We start from the raw sequence: 23,718 nt of genomic DNA, 5'->3' as shown, positions 1-23,718 counted from the left end.
TCTCAATAACAAAATTGTTTCCATCTGCATCATGAAGGGAGATTATGGAGATTCTGAGGTACTGATATCAGCAGCAAATATTTTTACAGACAGGTAAAATTACTTTGTTGTTCCGCCGCAGGTGTAAGCACCACTCACTTCAAGCCCCGCCCATTTCAAGTACAAATACAGACACAGATACTTTAGTTGGTTGAACAAATGCAGATAATGGCGTCTACACTCATCCCTAGTTTATGATATACATTTCCCCCCTCACAGAATATATTTTTATTTTGCTGCATTAACCCAATCTCCTCTATGTATAAATGTCTCGTTAAATACTGCTAATAATTAATTATTTGAACCCTTTCTCATTAACATGCTCATAGTCAGACTGGAAATCCCTGAGTTAAAGGAGCCAGCTGATAACCAGTTATCCCAAATCACCAGTGCTAGGCTCAGTGAAACCACGGACCCAGAAGAGAGCCAGACTTAACTCAACTTGTCTCATGATACAGACCCCTAAAATCAGAATTATAATCAATATTTCGCAGGTGTGGGCATGAGGACTTGTTGCTGTGACAACAAATTGAAATGAACTTTAAGCCAGCTAAGAAGACATGACAATTTCTAGCTTAGCTTAGTCTGGTCACCAACAATCAAAGTTCACTCCGTTATTCACATGTTAAGAACAAGGTCGTGCTCTTTACTGCATCAAAATGCACTTTAACGCACAGGCTGATGGGGGACAGACCACCAAGACTTTCAAAACTCGGTTTAACACAAATGTCAACACCATGAGAAGCATGGAACAGAGGTGCTCCTAGCCTGGTTTACTACGCATACCAATGACACAATGTGGATTTCGATTAACAGCTAATATTAAGTCAACATTAAACAGCAGCACTGCAAACTAAATCTTGTGTTGTGTTTCCTTCTCATGTCAGCTCGACTTTGTGGAGACGGCTTGCTTGTAGAGCTCAGAGGGTAACAGCAGCTCTCTGCCATGATACTGACACTCTTCTCCAGATCAGTGGGTAATGCCACATCACTGCTCCAAAAATCTTGATTTCTTTGACACCCATGATACATAGAATTATGTGATCAATGTGAAAAATTGGTAATAGTGCAGTGAAGACTGGTCAACAGACCTCTAGCAGCTTTGTTTCCCTTCAGGTTTAGATGATTAGACAGGTTTAAAATAAATTGAATGTTATGGAGCTGTTAAAATGCAACATTTGTTATGGAGGTCCCTTAATTTTTTTTTTTTTGGGGGGGGGGGGGGGGGGGGGGGGGCAGAATCTATACATTTCTTTTTAAATTAATCTCTTCTGACTTAATTTTTGGATTTGGAGATGTATAACAAATCTGAGTGTTATGTTACAGATATTTCAGTCTTTAAAAACAGAACATATACGTCATTTGATGATTAAACAGTTAATGATCTTTATCATTTGTCGCCTTACTTTGGGATGTCAGAAAAATGCATCACAAGAATACTGAGACCACTCGCTCATCATGGAGTCTCATTTTGAAAAGCTGTTCAATAACATTTTGTCTGTTAGGTTGAAATTCCTGGCTCCGCTGAAACAAAGCGCAGGCTGGTGGGAAAAAAAAGTAGAGAAAGTGCAATCACCTCACTCCTGTGTCCCAGTGGGACAAAGGAGCAGCAGCTCTGGAAGAAGACCCCACAGAAGTCCATATCTCTTGAGGCCACAGGGCTGACCTACTGGATGCTCTGTGCTTCACCAGGGACCACCTTTTGACCTCTCCTTCTCTTTGTTGTACCATTACTGATCATTCTCTGCAGGCTTTCTTCCCCCCACATGCTATCCAGACAAGAACTGCCAAAAATCTGCTAAATTAAGTTGAATTGCCCATACCTACAAATGACTAGAGTCTTGGTGTCAATGAAACTCAAACCGCTTACAATTGTCTACACACGCTGGTGGGGGTGTGTCTTTCCACACAGCATAATGATCCAGTCAGTGGGCAAAGGCCCAGGGCAAAAATGGTAGGATGAGGGAGGAAAAAAAATATTGGTTGAACCTTTATTTAATCACAATAGATTAAAAAAAAATTACAACTACCTCTTCCCTTCCATCTTTAGTTTTTAAGTTCTTTCAGTGTACAAGAGCGGGAGTGTGTGTGTCTTATTTTGAAGCAGTGCTGTGTTCTTTTCAATGTAGATTATTTCTACAAACAATTTTTCATTTTCAAAGGGGAGGGGGTGTAAAAAGATAAGAAAGGAAAAACAATCTTCTTTAGATCCAGTGATGTGTCTGGTGGGGCCATGAGCCCAGAATGACCAGGGTCCCAGACTGGGGGCATCAGAGCATGTTAGGTGTTCAAAATCCATCCACCCAAACTCCCAGACCCCTCTCTGCCAACATACGATTCACTGATATTATCTGGAAAAAGAAGAAAAACAGTCAGATGGCTTCAGTGGTGGCTGGATCAGCAGAAACAACACACAAAACAAAACTAAAACATGCACCAAAGCAGGCACCTATTGCATATATTGTGAGAATGTATAAAGGGTTGGGGTTGAAAGCTTCTGCAACTGAAGTGCTCCAGGACTCTCTGAAGTGCCCCGCCAGGGCTGCCCTTTGTCACCATTTTTTTCCTAGGGGCAGCCAAGCGGCAGAGAGTGTCAGGTTCAGTGGCCTTAGGATTCCATCTCTGCTTTTTGTGGATGATGTAGTCCTATTGGCGTCACTGAACAGCAACCTGCTTGCACAGAGATGAGGATCAGCACCTGAGGACATGGTTCTTATCCGGAAAAGGGTGGATTGCCCACTCTAGGTTTGAGGAGAGTTGCTTACTAGAGGCCCGTCACCTTGACCTCCCACCTTAAGAAGACCATGGTGAGGCTCATGCTCAGGCATGTTCGCTCTGTGGTGAGTACAGCGATGGACATGCTGCAGTTTGCCTACAGGTCAAACATCGGGGTGGATGACGCTGTCATCTACCTGCTGCACCAGACGTTGACTCACCTGGAGAGTGCTGTGAGAATCATGTTTTTTCACTTCTCAAGCGCATTCAACACAATTCAACCGGTGCTGCTGAGAGAGAAGCTGGAGAGAGCAGGTGTGGACAGACATTTGGCTGCTTGGATCATCGACTACCTACCAACAGGCCACAGTATGTGAGACTGCATAACTGTGTGTCTGAGGTGGTGGTCTGCAGCACGGCTGCTTCCCGGGAACAGTGCTCTCACCTTTCCTCTTAGCAATTAACCTACAACACCAGCAGATGTCACCTCCAGAAGTTCTCTGACAACTCAGCCTTTGTTGGCTGTGTGTCTGAGGGGAATGAGGCGGAGTATGGGTCAGTCATCGTGGACTTTGTGGACTGGTGTGAGCGCAACCACCTGTGCTTAAACACCAGTAAAACAAAGGAGATGGTGATTGACTTCCGAAGAAGAACATTACTACTTACACCAGTGAACATAAAGGGCTTGGACATTGAGATGGTGGACAGTTTTAAGTATCTGGGTGTCTACCTCAACCATAAACTGAACCGGTCACATAACAACGATGCCCTGTACAAGAAGGGACAAAGTCGCCTCCACCTTCTGAGGAAACTGAGGTCCTTTGGAGTGTGCAGGCACCTCCTAAGAACCTTTTATGACTCTGTGATAGCCTCTGCTATCCACTACGCTGTGATCTGTTGGGGACCGGGCAGCATGGACCGGGACAGGAAGAGACTGAACAAGCTAGTCAGGAGGACCAGCTCTGTCCTGGGCTGTCCATTGGACTCTGTGGAGGAGGTGGGTGAGAGGAGGATGTTTGCCAAGCTGACATCCATCATGGACAACAGCTCTCACCCTCTGCATCAGACAGTGGAGGCTCCGAGCAGCTCCATGCAGCTCCTTCAGCGGCAGACTGCTACACCCTCAGTATAGGAAGGAGCGCTACTGCAGGTCCTTCATTCCCACTGCTGTTAGACTGTACAACTCAACAATCTAGCCCTCAAGCTCTAGCTGACAAGTGAGAATTGAATTGAATTGAAAATTGAGCAGGAGATTGACAGATGGATCGCGCAGCGTCTTCTGTGATACAGATGTTATACTAATCTGCTGTCGTGAAGAGAGAGTGGAGCCAAAAGGCCAAGTTATCAATTTATCAGTCAATTTATGTCCCAAACCTCACCTATGGTCACAAGTTGTGAGTAGTGACTGAAAGAACAAGATTGCGAATATAAGCGGTTGAAACGAGTTTCCTCTGCAGGGTGACTGGGCCCAGCTTTAGAGATAGAGTGAGGAGCTTGGACATCCGGGAGGGGCTTGCGGTAGGGGCATCTGAGGCATCTGCCCAGGATGCCTCCTGGATGTCTGCCTTGGGAGTTGTTTCAGGCATGTCCATCCAGGAGGAGACCCCGGGGCAGGCCCAGGACATGATAGAGTGACTACATCTCTTGTCTGACCTGGGAATGCCCTGGTATCTCCCCGGACGAGCTGGTGGGGAGTGGACGTATGGGCTTCCCTGCTGAGACTGCTGCCCCCGTGACCCGGATAAGCGGAAGAAGACGAAAACAAACTTTAATGGGAGCGTGATGTGCTCCTATTAATTTCTTTCCATATAACACGTCTGAGCCAACTATTGAGAAGAAACTATGAATCTGTAAGAAATTCTGCATTTTAAAGCCATACATCTGTATTTCTAAACAAAATAAATGTGGAAATAAGGTGTAAAACTATTATGTCACATAAAGTTTGCAGCACTGTATTATGAAACTAATTTGCCAAGCAGGTGTGTATCCAAGCACCGTACCTCATCTCCAACCATGTTCCACAAGTGGACGAGGGGGAGGCCGGTGTTGTTATCATAGTTTGAGACCTTTATAGAGGGAGAAAGACAAATGACAACTTAGCTGCAGCTAACTTTGCCCCTGTGGAGTGGCTTAGTGAGGAAGATGAATTTACTTGCGCAAGTAGTGCCACTCCTCTGGTCATTTCCTCCAATGCTGTTGTGGCCTCTGGCGAGAAATGATCCTCTCCTGATGAAGAACATTTTACACATATGTCTGAACAGCAAAATATACACAACTGTGTCATACAATATCGGTAGCTTTCAGACAATTTGAAATTTTGGGTTTTTAAAGCTGCAATTGGAAGAACTGACTCTGAATTAGGTGGATATACTACCCACATTCCAAAAACGTTGTATAAAAATTTTTTTGAATGTGTTAATTTGTCATTCCTTTATAGCATATTCTCAATTGAAAACAATACAAAGACAATATATTTAATGTTTTACCTCATCAATGTCTGACTTTTGTAAATATATGCTTATTCTGATTTTGATTAAATCAACACATTTGAAATAGATGTGGAATGTTCAAAAACCACCTGTTTGGAACATTGCACAGGTTAACAGGTTCATTGGTAACAGGTGATATTATCACCCATTATCTGGGTATGAAGGGGGAATCCTTGAAACGTTCCGGTGTTCAAGAGCAAGTGCATGGGGCAAGGTTCAAACTTTGTCATATGATTGTATAAAGGATATTACTTAATGAGCTCAGGAACACACTGTTTTCAGTAAACATACCTTGTAAATTATTGCATTCTGTTTTTATTTGTTTTACATAGTGCCCCAACTTTTTCTGAAACAGGGTTGTAGTTTCCATTCTCAAAGTGGTGAACAGACTGGCTAACTAGCACCGCCATTGTCAGGTGAGTGTCTGTTGCTTAGCTGTAGGCTTGAAAATTGTGTTAACACAATGTTGTACCTGGTAGTGGGGCGATGTTATCAAGCAATACTTCTGCACCCTGAAATGGTAGTGTTACAAAATCAGACCTGGAAAAAAAAAATGAGCAATCTGTTAATAAAAACATATGGAAAAAAATCTCAAGTATACTTAAACATTTACACATACATTGCAGTTTAAGAATTTTAGATATGGTGATCCATGATAACAAAATTAAAACAGGTTTATATATTTTTTTTTAAACAAAGCTTACAAATTTAAAAAAAAAATCAATATCATCTCATTTACATGGAACCTTTATTCACTTCTTTGAGCAACAAGAGCAGTCCTCCTCTCTATTCTTAATAGTTTTTGCCTTTGAACCTCTGTAGTGCTAACAGGGCCGGTTCTAGGCAGGTATATATGAGGGGGCACTCAGAAATGTGAAGGGAGCAGCATGCGTACACATCATGCTCCAGCACTTTTTTCCCCCTGTGCTTATAGTAACAGTGTTTTCTTCATTGAATTGGGTTGTTAGCTATGAGTCCAACCCCAGCCTGGAGAAGTGGACTGCACTTTGTCAGGCCTCTACCTCCAGACCTGTCCAACTTGGTTGTCCCACCTGAAGACTAAGCTCCTGCTTTGCCATGGTCGTGTGCGGTACCAGGCAGGATTAAATGATCTTAATGTTGTACCAAATGCATGCTTTGGGTAACTACCCAGTGTTGGCTGAGATGGAGCATTGCCATTTAAGTCATTAGGTAGCTGAGCAGGCTGCTTTGGGGCAGCACTTGTTGGGGAAGGTACAGGAGAAGCAGTGCTTGCCGATGCTAAAGTAGTAGTTATGCTCGCTGCTGTCTTTGATACTAGCAGCATTATCATTGCTACTATCAATACAGGCAGGAGCAGCACTGCACTTTTTAAAAGCTCTGAAAAACAGATGCATTACACAGCATTAACTTTCTCTTTGTGAGCTGCTGGAAGCTGGAGAGGAAAATAAGTAAGCTGGCTTTGTAAAAACCGCTGAGATTATTTGAAACAAAACAGTGCACAACTACAGCCTGGTGTGGCTGAGAAAACGCTGCCGCTTCTGCTGTGTTCAATTACACTCGGAACTTGGAAAGATCTGGGTTGGAAATTCCGACTTCCGAGGTAAATGTGTTTCACTGCGCAATCTCGGAAAACATGACTGGTCACAGTAAGTTGATGTTTGTTTGGATGTCTTTCGAGCATTTAAAATACTTCTAAGGAAGTACATCAGCTACTTAAGGGAGAGAGGAAAAGAGAAACGTCATATTCCGAGTGTAACTGAACGCAGCAAGTCCGTGGCCGTGCTGAAACCTGAAGATACACAGCGGAGGGACAGAGAGATGAGAGGAATCTGATACTGTATCGTGTCCATTTTTCAGCTGATTTTTCCGTTATTGTAGATATTTTGCCAACTTGTAATATATTAATTTTGTGAAGATATTAAAATGTTGTTTTTTCAACTTCTAAAATTTTGATTTGAGGGGGCAAGACATTTATTTGAGGGGGCGTTGCCCCCTCTTGCCCCTGCGTAGAGCTGGCCACAAGTGCTAAGATGCTTTGTGAGTAACTTATCTTTACCGCGATCTACTCTTAACTTTAAGGGTAAATTCCTAGAAAAAACATCATATTTCTAAGAATTCTTTGTACTAGGACCCGGGTGTTTAAATTTATTTCATTTTAGTTATTGCCTTTTTCTGAAATATCCCTGAAATCTTTAATGTTTTAATTGAGTTATATTCCAATATTGATTTATGTTACTCCAGAAACACATTCCTGGAAAATAAGAATTAAGAAATGCATTTCTGTGATTATATACATACACTATACACTGGTTACCTGGACAAGGACCGCACTTGGTAAAGCAATGAAACAAAATTCAGTAGAAATATGCATTTTAAAACATCTTTGAGGTGGCAGTTTGCCACAGCAACCGTTACAAAGCCAGTGTTGACCAGGACTGGAAAGAAAAAGACACTGAGAAGGACCTGACTTGATGCACTCTAAATGGTGTCATTCTTTTGGATTTAACTGTTATAATACAGTGACACCTCTGACACTCACCTTATTTGCCGTAGTGAGTCGATCTTAACTCTGTCATAGCCACCATAATCAACGTATCTAATCTCCACTTCATTTGTTTCTTTATAGAAGGTGATGACCTGAGCTCTCCACCAGGCTCCTTCTACTGCTGGAGCTGCACAGATCACACCCACTAAAGACAGACAGGAACGGAAAGACTATTAAAATTGCAAGTAGCAGTATGACATTACTGCCCTTTAGTCATGACACAGAGGAAAAAAATAAACTCAGAAGTACATTGTATTATCTGGATACACATGCACTACATTTTTTTTTTTGTTTATTTATTCATTTATAGATAGGGTGAGAGATAGAGAGCTACATTAAATTTAAATGTGGTCTGTGTAGGATACAATGTATTTACTCCTTCTCCACTCTCTTTTTGTTTTTAAAAAGATAAATATTAGGAACTGTATTTTAATGCATTCATTAAAATGGAGGCTCTATTCTTTATTTACCAGTTGCCATTGTATTCCATTGATAATGTTTTTATTTTTTTCCTCCAAACTGTGGTCAAACACTCAAACATTATATCTTTAAATATAACACTGGTACAATTTTCACTGTATTTCTTTAAATTCCTTTCCCCAGCCAATAGTCATGGATGATGAAGATGTAGTTCAGGCTGCCTATGGAGTCAAAGGCTTACTAGGCAAAGAATGACTGAAACAGCAGAATTTAGCATTGACTTAAACCCCACGGTGTGACCAAGGTTACCTTCAGCAGGTGAGGGCAGAGCAGGGGTGCCTGGATGGGAGTAGCAGAGGAACATCTGCTGGTCAAGGCTTCTCAGGGCGTGGTAGGTGGGATGGGTGTGCTGCTGGACAAAGATGTGTCCAGCTGACACTATATTCACCACTATCACTTCAACTGTCACTCCACTGGGAAGCAGAAGCTGAGAAGAAAAACAACCCAATAGGAGCTGTTACTCTTCCAGTAGAATCTCATTATAAAAAAAGCAGCATCCTCAGTTACTTTAAAGACACCAGTGAATTTCCAGATGGAGGGGGCCCTTCTAGAGAGGCAACTTAAACTCTGGGTTAGGGATTGTGGTAACATAATCTGTCTCTTTAGTTTACTCAATGAAAACAAAACAAAAATGGGGACAGATAAAAAGTTACTCAACTTCTGCCATAATGAAATGCAATGTTGTCCTGAAATGTTAGCCACTAATTGGCCAATAGAAGTTGTAGCCTTGTAGAGATTGTAGCTTGTAAAATGGCTGCTTCACTGTTAACTTTGTAAAATGCAGGGGGGAAAAAAATCAGTGCTGCTGTATACACTCTGCAGGGTTGTACAGTCCTACCTAAAACAAGAATAAACCCATGTGCAATATAGGATTCCCATCTTAAACATATTTTTTTGATGACAGAAGTGAAGAAAAATATGTACTGTGCTATAATTCTACTGTGTTGGAGGGGTATAGGGCCTTCACTGCATATTTTGTTATTTTAAAATGAAGGACGGTAGATAAATATTTATCTTTGACTTTGGTGGCAAAAAGTGACAAACTGTGAGTGACTGGGCATGAAAGATTAAACATGGGATAAGTTGGTCTTACAGCTTAACAAATTCCAGTATTTTATCAACCTGGAAATGAATGCAACAAGGAACCAGTTAATGGAACCCATTCCTATGACTAAATGCACTGTATACTGTGCCAGATTTGTCGGTTGCGTTTGTAAATGCAGCTTAGAAAGTTGCAGTAAGCAAGAAAGATGGTCAATTGTTGAGTCTCATTCTCATCAAGAGGCAATCAACTGCCTTTCTTCAGAATCGGTGATGCCCTGGAACGCCCCACAACAAAATAAAAAGAATATACAGAGAAAGCAGAGTCTCTGGAGATAAAGACACTGCTAGTGGGTCATAAATCATGACTGATAGGGATTAACGTTGTATGACTACACAATCCTGCATAGTAAACCCTCAAGGCATTCAAAACCTATCATGAAAAGCTACTCCCACTGCCCTTACTCCCACCCAAGCTAAGGGTTCCTACTAGTTAATAATTGGTTCTAATCACATTTGAGAGGTTGACCAGTCAAAACACAAGGCGTACTAGTCTGGCATTATGCAGTGCTAGTTAAAAATCTCAATACAAACAGCGGCAGCCAGAGAGCCCATCTTTACCCAAGAGGTCATGGGAAGTGATGGCAATGTGAGTGGGGGAGGTGGAGGTGCATAAAGGTTGGTCAGGTCGAGATCTTTAAACTTCTTCCCAATCAAGGACAGGGCTTTGTCAACTTGCTGCTGTGTACCTGGAGAAAGACCAGACACAAAAGCTGTAAACCAGTCCAAACAAGCACTGATTTAAAGAGTTTAATAGTTTCTTCTACATCATGGGATGCTGTATGATGGGATGTGAGGACCTAGTCCTCCTGACTCACCCTCGATGTGACAGATCTGAAACTCCTGTGTGTAAGGCAGGGTGGAGATGTAGATTTTCGCACCAGAGCTTTGCTTCAGGAAACTTACGTATCTTCCTTGCCTCCCTATTAACCGCCCTACAAGGTGCTGGTAAAGTAAGACAGGCAGAAGAGATAATTATATGTCAAAAGGACCAAAGGACCATTTATGCCAAACAACAGCGTTTGCTCATATGAATGTGAACCAAATTCTAAAAACAAAATATAATTCATACTTTTATGAATAGAAACAACAAAAAACAAAACACAAATCACAAACCCCCACAAATCATTGTTTTTTGTTTTGTCTTTGAACAATGTAGCGTACATATTTTTACATCTTAAAATACTTCACTAGCCTCATCTTTTCAGTGGGTCACCTGACCATTACGCCAACAGGGACTTTCATGATACTGCATTCTCAATACATTGACAGCTTTGCAGCTATAACAGCTTCCACTCCTCTGGGGAGGTTTTTTTTTTTCTCCTGTGGAAATTTTTTCCCATTCATACAGTAGAGCAATTGTCAGGTCAGGCACTGATCCTGAACAAGACGACCTGGCTCACAATCTCAATTCCAGTTCATCCCAAAAATGTTCGATGGGGTTGAGGTCTGGGCTCTGTGCGGACCAGTCAAGTTCTTCTGCACCAAACTCATCCAACCATGTCTTTATGGACCTTGCTTAGTAAACTGGGGTCCAGTCAAGCAAGAATAGAAAAGGGCCTTCCCCAAACTGTTGCGACAAAGTTGGAAGCATGGCAATGTCCAAAATGTCTTCGAAGGCTGAAGCATTAAGATTTCCCTTATCTGGGAGTAAAGGGCCTAGCCCAGCTCCTGATAAACAACCCCATCCTGATACTTTTGTCTATATAGTGTAGAAGCATGTTTACCTGGCTGTTCTGACTGGCCTTTACAGAGACCACAGATCAAAATCTACATATAGCAAATATCATGCATCAGTGATAGGTGGCTAAATAATTGGACCACCCTTAGGAAACAATACCTTTCAAGCTAAGTCTGATTGTGAATGAATGCCTCCTCTTCAGCCTTTCCTTCTGTATGTACAACACTATATGGAAAAATAACAACAACAATAATAATAGTAGTAGTAGAAACAAAGCAAAGCAGAAGAGGGGGCAGAGGAAGCAGACTTATTGCCTGCGGTATGCAATTTCTTGCGTGAGCTGTAACCTGGTTGTTCACACCAGAAGCACATTTCTCCACACCAGTCAACCAGTGATTCTGCTCCTCTTTGCTAATCACAAGTAAAGCATATGTTTATAATAACCTCGTAAATTTATGACAGCTTTCACGATGTTCCTGAATAAGCGGTGCATCCAACATGCAACAATGAAAAAGGACCATCCCCTTCAGGGCTTCTCTCTTGTCATTGTACATGCGTCTGCTCAAATCTCTTGCTCACTATAGACACAAAGGACGTACATGGAGTAAGCATATAATTTAAAGAAGAAACCAGAGATGACAAAACCATTACTGCAGATTACAAACAGACTGTGGAACTCGACGCTGCAGTGCGCTCTGTGTGAACAACCCAACTGATAAACATGGGCGCCATAAGAAAGCAAGTGAAACCCCCCGAAGTAAGCAGTGCGCCATTGCTGACTCACCTTTGGCACCTCAATTTCCCAGATGATGAGCTCAGAGCTCGAGGAGGCAGTGTGGTTGCTCTGGCTTTCTCCGGCACCCATAGTGCAGCCACTGTCCACCGAGTCCATGCTGTTCACATCAGACCCTGAATGGAGAGAGAGACATACACACACACACACACACACCCACCAACATCATTACTATAAATATGTACAGCAACACAGATGTTGCAGGGTCCAGGGCTCATCCTGAGAAAAGCTGCTCACCCTTTACAGTCTGCCTTATGCATCCTTCAACAGAAATCATCATTTTAGATGTGAGGCATCAACATGATACTGGAAAAAACAGCACCTACAGTGTATATTATGTCACAAGACACAAGGTCATATTTGGAAAGTCATCACTTTTTATTGCTCTAATCTTCGGTTTCCAACCCTTCACTCAACAAATGATTAATATTACTGACAGCAAAATGAGATCTCACATGCTCTCCACTTGGAGAGCATGTGAGATCTCCACTTAGAGAACATTGTTTTTGTTAATACAAACAAAACTATTCTTGTCACCGTTTTGTAAACCATAAAGCTTTCCACCTGATACAAACTTTTTTTTAGCTTTTTTTTTTGTTTTGCGTAGTGAGGACATTCAGTATTTTAAATCATTAATTTGGAATGACTGGCCCTTTATTTATCTGCTTTGAGCTCTGTCCAGCCCTTCGCTGACTTTTAAGGTATTAACTAATCCTATCTCAGATAGGACCACCAATCACACAACGACAACTGAACCAAATGACACCCTAACCACAGAACTAAACTACAGGACAACTGGGGTGTTCTACTGGACCAATTCCAAAATTTTGGTAAGTATGAAACATTTACACACCAAATATAAAAATATAGGGCCCAGGCTTAAAGACTGGGAAGTTATATTATTGTCCTTTTACTAAGAAATTAACCTTGCCTTGATGTTTCTTGATCTGCTCTTCTTTATTAATTTGCTTCTGACGCAAACTCAAACCTCTAACATAATTTATGGATGATGTACATTTCCAAGTCCTGGCTGCTGAGCAATTTCAGTCAGCTGTTCTTTGTCAATCCTCCTCATGGTAAAGCTACTGTTGATGAATATACTTTAAATACTTAACATTACAATTTTTTTGTCTTTGATAAATCTTACTTATAATATTTATAAAATAAATTATTAGTCACGCATCAGCCCAGTTAGTTCAGTTTACCTGCAGAACAGCTGCACTACACTCATGTTTACTCTGTAAGACTTGTTTTAACACCTTTGTGCACATCCTGGTTTCAGTTTGGTTATAAAATCACAGTGCATTATAGAGCTTCTCTGCTGCCTCTCATTCATAAAGTGCAGCAGTGGATTAAGAGGCCAAGTGGCTTTTTAATGCAGCACCTTTCAAGAAATAAAGCAACCAGTGTAGTTAAGACACAGTCACATAGAAATAAATTAAAATTCTTTTCCAATATCCAGCACCAAGGCATCAGTAGAACAGTAGACAAAAATAAGTTGCACTGTTCATAGTGACACTGCCCCCCCATTTTCACTTTCTGTTTCTATCACAGCATTTGCTAATGTTTTGACAAGACTCAGCAAAAGTTTAAATTCCATTTGTGTTAATTTTTTTTCTCCAATTACCCCGTCCATCTTCAATAACCTAGTGTCGTTCTAGATACCGAGCAACATTTTCTATTCATGCTACTTCTACCCACACCAATTACCAGATTAAACTGATTGATGTCTCACCTCCAGACTGGTCTGTCTCCACCTCACATGTCCCTTGGGCTCCATTCCTCAGGCCCATTTCATTGAGCCTCTTAATCTCACACACAGCATCCACTGAGTTTTCTACACTTTCAGCCAAAACTGCTGCCTCTATGGTGGCCTCAACCAGAGACTGAGGTTGTGTGGCTTCTCTTGCTGAATAGTCTGTAACCTGGATCAAATCCATTTTGTTGCCAAATGTGCAGTTCTGGAGGTCCTCATTGCTGATGCCATCCTCAGAGTGACAGGTGCTGCAGGCCGAGTCCTCAGCCAGCACAGCTGCTTCATCACCTTCCAGTTTAACTTTTAGCGAAGGGACACTTTGTGCTGCTTGGTGTGATGGTGTTGACCAGTGGCCTCTCTGAGCACTGTTTGTCTGATGAACCCTGTGACTGAGCGGAGAGCACCCATTAGGCACCCCTTGCTCTCCTTTCTCTGTTGCCTCTCTAGACTCACAGCCTATCTGAGAGGGGCTTGTCGGTAGATGGTGGTGCTGCTTTACTGCTGTGAGTGCCTCTTGCTTGGAGCATAGTCTGCCAGTACCCAGTGGTGTGCTGCTACGGCAGCTGGGCTGGCTGTTGTCTATAACCTGGCAGCTGGTGACACCAAGGATCTCCTGGGTGGCTGCCGAGATGACCTCAGTTATGAATCCAGACGCCAGAAGCTCCAGATCCTGCTCCTCTCCACTGCCACTATGTCCTTGGATGTCCTCTGGGGTCACTGATTTGATGTTGGTGTCTTGGACTGTTTTCAGGGCCATGGAGGCAGGGAAGGTGGGTGTGCTGGTTAGAATATGTTGATGAAAATCCTGTGCTGAAGGAGATGTCTCTAAAAAGTCAACCTCTGACCGGATCACTCTCTGCACTTCAGCTGGGGCGACTGCACAAACAACCATTTCTTCTTCTGTGTTAACAGTGCCGTAGTGACTTGCAACCTCCCCCTCTGGCTCAGGCCTCTCTGCATCAGACAGGTGTGCTGCTGTGGGGGAGGAGTTCGCATCTTTAGTAGACTGGCAGGGCAAGATGACCTCTTCTACTGTGGCTGGATCTTTGACTAGGTGTTTCTTCAGCTCTTTTACCAAGGCAGGTGATAAGCTTTTCTCTGGGTCTTCATGTTCTTTCAGTGAAAACTGCAGGCTGTCTTTGTTACCAGGTGATGATAGAGCAGAGACTGAGGGTTTATGGGAAGGAACAACTTCTTCAGTGCTTTTTTCCAGTGAAGGTGATGCTTCAGCATCCTGGATGATGACCTGGGACATATTTTCATTTTCTGCTACCTGGTTACTGACCTTCAGAGGTATATGGGTGGGGCTTTTGGGGTCATTTGTGGGGGATACAGTGCCTTTCTCAACCAAACCGTTGCTAACCTCTGCTGGAGATGCTCTAAGGCCCATTGCAGTTGGAGCCCCCTCTAGGCTCCCAGGGTTGATAAGCCGCTCTTTCTTCCGCGAGATGTACCACCACCAGCCGATAAGTGCCAGGACTCCAGGCAGTGTGTAGGGCACAACAGCGCGAAACCTCAACGGCATTTCCTCAGGGTGCTAACAGCTACACCTAAATGTTCAAAAAGACACACACACATTTGTATTAGTTGAAGGATGCTTAATGGTGAATACAAATTATAGCAAATCTATAAAAACTGAACAGGATGTCTGGTTTAGATCCGATCCATTATAGATGTGACAAACACAGGTTCAGAAGGGAGGCTGGACTTGATAATACTGATACCCAATCCACAAAACAAATGTCTAGGTTGGGCGCCAATTCAGATCCTGCAATTAGCTTGGGACATTTCTATTCAGAACTAGGGAAAATGTGTGACTTGTCTCTCCATAAAGACTGTAAGCCAAGTATCAAAACAATCAGGGAGATGTCACTCCAACACAGTCAGTACCTTCCAACTGAGACCATCTTCAGACTGACTCAGCTCTGCATGAGGAAACACATCCCTCTCATTCATTTGAATGAGGGTAGTCCAGCAGCGCCGTTGGAGTGCCACAGCACAGAAGCTCAACTTACGACATGATAAGCCATGCACTTCGTGTTTACACTAGCGATATGTGCTAACTGCTTCCAGTCTCAGTTGATGTTGTGCTGGGTGGAAATGTCAAATGGCTGAAGACTGATTACAATATTGCTATCTAGTTGTCGAGGGTTTAAGTTAAGATTTCCTTCATAATCCCACAATGGGGAAATACACATTATTACAGCTGCAAGTGGAGAGTGAAAAAACAGAGGTAGGCACCAATAATAGATATAGATAGATACTTTACTGATCCCGAGGGAAATTCAATAAAATAATAAACAATTTACATAAGTAAAATACAACACAAAATGAAACGCAGCCACAAATATCTGTATGTAAACTATGTCCTGTCCCTGAATATTATAAACTGCTGGTCAGTGTTTTTCTAATAAACCTTCAATATCACTAATCTATGTCTCAAACTGACTTCCTGGATTGTATTTCATCATCTCACCTGAAGCCCTCTGGGGCTTTTATTTATTTATTTATTTATTTTTTTACACTTCTTTTGACTACTTCATATTCTTTGGAAAACTATAAAGAGAGCAGCTTTCATCTCAAAGTCAAATATACATCTAAAAAGGATCAAAAAACCAAAAGAACACAGAACACCAACTGTGTTGACAGAGCTGCAATATGATTGGCTTGTCTTTTGGAAATTTTCAAAAACTAAAGACTGGAACAGTCCTCTGCAGACCCAATTCCTGGTGAGCCGCCTAAGATGTGGTGGCTCCCTGTGCATGTTAAAAAAAGGCCATGTACACATGCCTTTCCTTAACAGACCTGGGTAAGCCTGCCTCCACCAGGAAGAATCACATGGGCAGGGAATGTCTTACTCACAACCTGCCATGCTTGAGACACAGCAGTAATTTGCAGCTGCACTTGTACAACAGAAGCACTATAATGACATGACATCAGTTATTAGCCTGGCATCAGCTGAAAAATTCACAAATGTATGTTAGTTTAAAACCTCTCAGTTGATTTTCAATTTCCAAGGTTTATTGTTAATGCGCGCAGACCAAAATGGCTCTGGATGCAATTGGATAGACTTGCACTTATCTGTCAGAGCAAATTTAACATGAACTTACAGATTTGTCTAGTTCCCAGGCTGATCAGTTATTGGATAATGATAAAAATTCAACCACTGTGTTGTGCATCCCATCTTGAGGTGAGCAACCACAATTAACATCTAGTTACTGTCATGTGTGGTCAAAGCTAGTCAAAGTTCTTAGTGATGCATTCAAGCCTGCTCAGGCATCCAGTTACCAAAAGTCTGCTCACATAAAGCATACTGACAATGAGCTATGCTGTTAGGAAAAATTCAGTCTTTTCCTTGACAAAGGCTTCATTAAAACAACCAATGTGGACTATTCTTACAGCACAACTCTATTAAATAACCCATTTATCACAAATCAAAGAATTAATTGCTGAACCAAATTTAACCTTTAATCATGCCTTTTATAACATATGAAAAGCCACATGCACAATAGCATGTGATCAAAGTTGATTATAACAAGCATGACACAGTTATATGGCATTGTAGTTCAAATAAACGCTAGAAAATAAAGCACTGATGTGACTCTACACACATGAAATGGTGGCCCACACTACTTTCACCTTGGACAAGGTTACCACAGAAGTTACAAGCAGTCTAATAAACCTATAGCCCGTATTACAGGTCGGACTGGTGGTAATTTGTGTTTTTCTTGACCTTGAAGTCAAGATTCCGGCTGTGACCTTTGCGTTCAGATAGGGGAGTAGCTAAACTGTATGTACATGTTAGAAACCAGAGGCAACCTAAGCAGCTTTCACAATGCATACAGAGTAGCCTTAGTGTCTATTACTTAACAAACACTCGCTCCCATACTATCGTGACATTCTGTCTCTTGATTCTTAAAACCATTAACACTTAAGAGGGAACTGCAAGTAAGCGGAATTGTAGTGGCCGTCGTCCCTGCACAATTATCGCAACATTTCACTGGGTACGTTACGGACTGTGAGAGTGGCGATGACACATCGGTAGTCCTTTTTGGCAGATGTCTGGCCAAAAGATAGGACGGAACATACCTGGTAGTCAAGTTTTAAATGAACTAGCGTTGTTCTTAGCAACAACAACAGGCTAATCGTTAAATTTAGCTCAAAACCAACCGAAAATCGTATTTCACCCTACGAATCCATGACACGATGAGAGGTTGTACTATAACATACCGGTTGTCTAACGTTACTGTAACGTTACACGAGGATCATAATGCTAACTGCAAGCCACCGCTTAGCGGAGTGTTAATGCCAGACCAACAGCTAGGTTAGCTACGTGCTAATAATACCTACAATGTGTCTTTATGTGGCACATAAATAATCCTGTTGGCGTTGTCTCGTGTCGAGTTTAGCTTTCAATGTTAGCATTAAATAGGAACAAGTTATAGAAACTTCATATTTTCCGCTAGGTGCGTCTTTTGAACGACGAATTTATTTGAAAACACTTATTATCCTCAGAAAAACTTATGTCCAGTACTACAGTGCACACCGCTTTGGAAATAAGAGAAGCAGTGTTAACTGACAGATACGTACACATGGAGTTTGGCGTACCATCGCCTGGAATAAAATCCGGTACCGGAGGTGGTTGTGACCTAACGTTATACTACCTGGAGTAAAGCGTGGCTGGCTAGGAGGCCGCGACGAATACTTGGCAGACAAGACCAGTACATTGGTTATAATGCTTAAACGTCTGTGAACATAATCGTGAAATAAAATGGAGAGTCACCTCATCGCACAGTCCCTCTGCTGTATTATTTTGACCTGAAGACTGTGACCGCGGGTGGGTTACATCATTATAAACCACAGGGTTTCATTTCACCGACTAACCATCGCACGGGGCCATGACATAAAAGCAATGCATCACACAGCTTTGAACGCCAGCGAATGCACCAATTGGGGATCGGGCTGAACTGACGCAGGGTTAAAGGACATTTTAAGCCAAAGAGTGCTACTGTCTTACATGGGCCTCAGACCTTCGTGTTAGCTTGCTAGCCGGCCTGGCGAATGTGATAACCAACTGCATTCTTTCTGCAGACAACCTACAAACATTTGTTACTGTTCAAGACACATGATTCTGTTGCTAGTAAGTGCATAGACCGCAGCAGAAGAGGGAATTAGGATAATCTAAGTTACACAACAGGGAAAGAGGCTAGCCGGAGTGTGCTGGCTGGTAAGTTAGAATAAGATGAGTAGGCTAGCTGTTCAATGACATGGGATTACTGTACTCAGACGGCGACACAGTAAATTGTAAGCAGTTTGCAGACACGCGTGGACATGTCAGTGGATGCTATTGTACAATGTGCGTGTGCAGCACCAGTATACATTGATGTGAACTAAGTCACAATGTGCGAACATGATCGAGATGAATATCGGCTTGGTCTTTCTCATCCGCTGTTAAATGCATTCTATCTGTTTTTTGATTTACTTACAGTATTTTAGGGTCCTCTGTCCCGCCACGATGAGAGCAATTTTTTTTTAATGTGACTTTTTCAAACGCGTCCCGGTGGAAAGTCAACCTATTCTCCCCACGTGTTGACCGACTAGCACCACTCTAAAAAAACACTGCCTTAACAGCTGGTCAAGTCTCGCGATGCTTAGACGTCCAAGCCATAAACTCTGTCAACTTAAGAAAAGTTAATGCATTAAAGAAAATTGACGGTGAAACACGTGCCTTTTTACGTTAAACTGATGACAAAATATTGGTGCCATGTCCGTGGAGACCTTTACGTAAAAGTCACACCACGAGGGAAGCTTTTTTGGAATGCTCTTTTTGTAAATATCAATTGGCACAATACGTGGCTTGTTCCTTTTAGATTTTGCATCACAAACAAAATCAGAGAATTACATTAAAAAATACTACATATGTGTATATATATATATATATATATACACATATGTAGTATTTTTAAAGGGAAGAACATTATTACTTGAATTTTGAATTCAAAGAAAAGAAATTATGCACTATTGTCAATCTTTATATTTTATTAGGAAAATTCCACATCCATAAAAGCAAATTTCAAAACTCAACAACATTATTTAAGTTGTTTTTAATTGAAGTTGATTATTGTTTTAAGTCTCTTAAATTAATTACAAATAAAAAATGTATATCAATGATTGATATTCACTCAGAGGTTTTCAACGAATATGTTGTCACGAATATAATTCTCATTATATACAGAATATTGTTGTGAAGTCTGTCACACCAGGTGTTTTTTTTCTTTCTTTTTTCTCTTCTTTTCCTTTATATGCATAATCCATCCATCCATTTTCTATACTGCTTATCCGTCAGGGTCGCGGGGTATATGCATAATGTATATTCTTATACTGACATAATATTATTGATCCATGCTGTGCCTTTGCATGGCTGTGGATCTTGCTGCTGTTGTGCAGGTTGAGCTGGAATGACTGATTGTACACTGTTTGTGCATGGCAAATGTTGGGTCATTAAGGCAGTGTTACAGGGTTTTACCTAAACATGTTTGTATCACTTTCAACACAGGCACAAGTCTGAAATGAATGCTGTCAGATTATCAAGGTTGCAGGAGCCCAAAGTTACAACTGCAGACACACCCTCAAAGGGAATGTGCAGCTTATTAGGTCAGTGTAGTAAATGTAATTTCTCAGTTATTATGTCAGATGCACAAAATCACAACACTATGAAAGAGCCTTTTTAGTGAGGAGTGAGGAGACGGATTTATTCTCAGGTCAACCTCTAAAACAGTTACCTGGATGTAACTCCAGTTCTGTGAGTATGTGCGTAGCCATCGACCAGATTTTGATTGGTCCCATCAAGCCTCCTTTTTGGCATCATGAGACAGATTTTTGCTCTCACCATTGCTTGACTCCTTTATGAGCTCAGCAACTGAAGACTCATGGCTAGCTGGACATACTATCTCTATTTTTTGCAGGTTTTGCGCTACAAAAAAGCTGCTAAAAAGATTTATATTAATTTGTATTTTTGATAAATACCAGAGGTGAAGGCCAGGGTGTGGTGATGTTCCAGCTGGGCACAAAATGATGCATACAACAACTTAGATCAACCGCTCATTTGGCAAAAAGAAGATAAGTGGCAAGGCCACTGACCACCACCCACCTGAGGGTAATGCAGTCCAACCACATGTCTTCAAGCTTTAAGCTGACAGAATTTGAGTGTGGAAAACCAAACCAGATATGTGTTTTATTTGTGTTTCAGATATTTCACCAAAAATCTAGTGAGACATACAACCAAACAACATATCTCTGAGATATGGCAGCACAAATGTAAATATGGCTGACCAAGAACGTGCCAGGCAAAAATTTCCAACACATCCATGTCTCACCTGGGGAGCACAACCTATTGCCTCACAACCTGTGCAAATGGCACCAATTAGCCAAGATTAAGCCTCTGAGCTATCAGAGGTTGCCCAATATTAGCAGAATTAATAGAATTTTCAACTTGTTACACTCTGTTTAAATTTTGACTCCTAGTTTCAATTCATTTTTCACATTTTTAGATAACTAAAATATCGTTATTCTTTCAAATGTTTATTTTGACTATTATTGCTTAACACTTGAACCTATGTATCACTTGTAAAAGGCTGAATGAAGCTTAGTGATAAAAGAAGACAAACAAAGTGGTGATGTTCCAGTCTATTGCTATTTTAATTACAAGTGTTAGTTACAGCACAAGCTCAAGCTCAACCAAACTAGAGAAGGACTATGTATCAAAGGTGTAAAACATTTTTAGGTTTGTTGAAAATCTGATGCTAAACTGAATTGATGATTTGTTTTTGTTTTGTTTGAAGCAGATATGCAATAGTATAAATTGTTGTAAAAGTGCATAGAGGTTAAAGGATGCACAGTATGCTATAAGTTGGGAATATACTTTATAAGGAATGGGAATTGTAGAGCATTCTGGTTTTGTGCTGCTATTGTTGAAGGTTGTGTATTAGCTGTAATTACCTCTCACTATCACTGGTTGTGTCATTTGCCACGTATTGCAAAACTGAAATTAGTTAATTGTGAGGTACTTTTGGCTAACATTATCTGAATGCTAACAAAAAAGCTGACTTGTCATGCACAATTAATCTATTGATGTCTAGTAAAATGAAACACGCTAAACCTACCTTTGAAACTGACTGCAAATGCAACATTTTGTGTTTTGAATCTTGTTCTATGTAATGTGTAACATTAGTGTTTCATATTACTGTAGTTCTAAAATCATGTTCTCACTGTGTAACACACAACATAGCCTACAAAACTAGTAAAATGTCTCTTTTTAACTTTAAAACCTTAATACGTAATATACCTAATATATGCCCCAATATTCAAAAAATGAGAAAATGTAGACACTTTTTCTCTGCCATTCATTCTTGCATTTACAGTGTCCCTGCATTATATAATTTTTTTGTTTGGTCATTTAATTGGCTGTTACGACCCACTACACAACAATGTTTACTGACCATGTTGAAACTAAAGTTACACTGAGTTGAACAAGAATGCGAAGTGTAGCTTCTGAAAAAAATTGGCTCATTCAAAAACCGTACGTTATATATTTGAAATGACCTCATTGTCAACATGCAGATATATAACTTGTAGTTATTTAATTTGTGTAGCTGAAGTTACAAATGTAAACAATGTAACAGAAACCTGGCGCTTCTGCTTTTGTGAGGAAATTTTAAATCATTTAAAATGGGAGCTTATGTGGCAGTCAGTTGCTGCTCTCAGCATTTGGAGCCTCCTTGAGCCAGAAGTATGAAAAATCATATTCATATAAACTAAATCTATGTGCTGTTATATAAAGACAATATGAGCAAAGTGTTATTTGTAATTTAGCTTGCTCTGCATTTGATGCTCTGCATCTTCTCCCTAGTTCTCTTTCCTTTGTTTAGTCCTCTATACACTATATAAACAGAAGTATTAAGACACCTGACCATTACACCAACAGGGAACATTTTGCAGCTATAACAGCTTCCACTCCTCTGGGAAACTTTCCACAACATTTTGAAATGTTTTCTGCAGGATTTTGTTTTCCCATTCATGCAGTAGAGCATTTGTCAGGTCAGGCACTGATGTTGGACCAAAAGGCCTGGCTCACAATCTCAATTCCAGTTCATCCCAAAGGTGTTCGATGGGGTTGAGGTTATGGGCTCATCAAATTCTTCCACACCAAACTCATCCAACCATGTCTTTATGGACTTTGCTTTGTGCACTGGGGCCCAGTCATGCTGGAACAGAAATGGCCCTTCCCCAAACTGTTGCCACAAAGTTGGAAGCATAGTATCGACCAAAATGTCTTGGTAGGCTGAAGCATTTCCCTTCACTTGGGCCTACCCCAACCACTGAAAAATACCTCCATAAAGAGGTTTCTGTATAATTTGTCTATGTAGTGTATCTTTCAATCCTATCTATAATTTCCTAACTCTCAACAAAAAGTATCACTATTCTAACACAATTATAATACAGCAACTTCTCTTGGAGAAACCATGTGCTCCCTCCAGTATATATAATTAGTGCCTTGGGCTTGAAGCTTTCACATTTTGTTCTCCCCTGGTGCTAAACCATATCAACAAATGCTAGCAGGTCATAATTTAGCTTGAGCAAGCCAGCTAGTGTGACTTGTCTGAGGTATGTTATCAAAAAGTCAGAGGGAAGGATCAAATTTTCTCAAAAATGTGCCCATAGCATTGGTACCATGGCTAGTAAGGCAGAATTTTTTTTTAACAAATATTGGATTGACCCCCACCAGTACACAGAGCACATGTGCCCAAGGAAATATTTTTCACATCATCCCACCGCCATGCACAAATGGCAACTCATTTCTCCAGCAAATCTGGACCCAGAACAGGTCACTGAGGAGAACTCTTCTGCACTGTTACTGACTTTCTCCATCTTGCTCACTAGCTCCACCTATCAGCATACAAAGGATTCTCTTCCCAGTGCTCTTTGACATGGTGGTGATAGTGGTGTGATAATGCACAGGTCTGTCAACCAATGCTCATACCACACAGAAATTTTAATAATGTATTAAAGAAATATAACTTCAGTTTCCAGCACAAATATACTTAAAATGAAAGCTCTCTATCCCCATTGACTTTAATT

At 41.1% G+C, this 23,718-nt stretch overlaps 1 protein-coding gene across 2 annotated transcripts; it reads right to left on the bottom strand.

Annotated features, from left to right (window-relative positions):
* Positions 1-1,265: 1,265 nt before the first annotated feature.
* akap1b (A kinase (PRKA) anchor protein 1b) lies at positions 1,266-19,227 on the bottom strand. Of its 2 annotated transcripts, none has more exons than XM_046388070.1 (11): positions 19,068-19,227; positions 13,561-15,131; positions 11,817-11,941; positions 10,170-10,296; positions 9,913-10,040; positions 8,500-8,677; positions 7,765-7,915; positions 5,716-5,783; positions 4,907-4,980; positions 4,755-4,820; positions 1,266-2,390 (listed from the first exon to the last, which is right to left on the bottom strand). In XM_046388070.1, the coding sequence occupies exons 2-11, from the start codon at positions 15,104-15,106 to the stop codon at positions 2,328-2,330; spliced, it is 2,526 nt and encodes an 841-aa protein (XP_046244026.1). In that variant the 5' UTR covers positions 15,107-15,131; positions 19,068-19,227; the 3' UTR covers positions 1,266-2,327. The 2 variants fall into 2 exon arrangements, with proteins under 2 accessions (XP_046244026.1, XP_046244027.1); XM_046388071.1 differs by lacking the exon at positions 19,068-19,227 and adding an exon at positions 18,365-18,383.
* Between the last annotated feature and the right edge of the window lie 4,491 nt (positions 19,228-23,718).

This window comes from Scatophagus argus, chromosome 5 (genome assembly GCF_020382885.2).
Source record: "Scatophagus argus isolate fScaArg1 chromosome 5, fScaArg1.pri, whole genome shotgun sequence".
Lineage (NCBI taxonomy): Eukaryota > Metazoa > Chordata > Actinopteri > Scatophagidae > Scatophagus > Scatophagus argus.
This window is presented reverse-complemented; position numbering and strand designations above follow the sequence as displayed.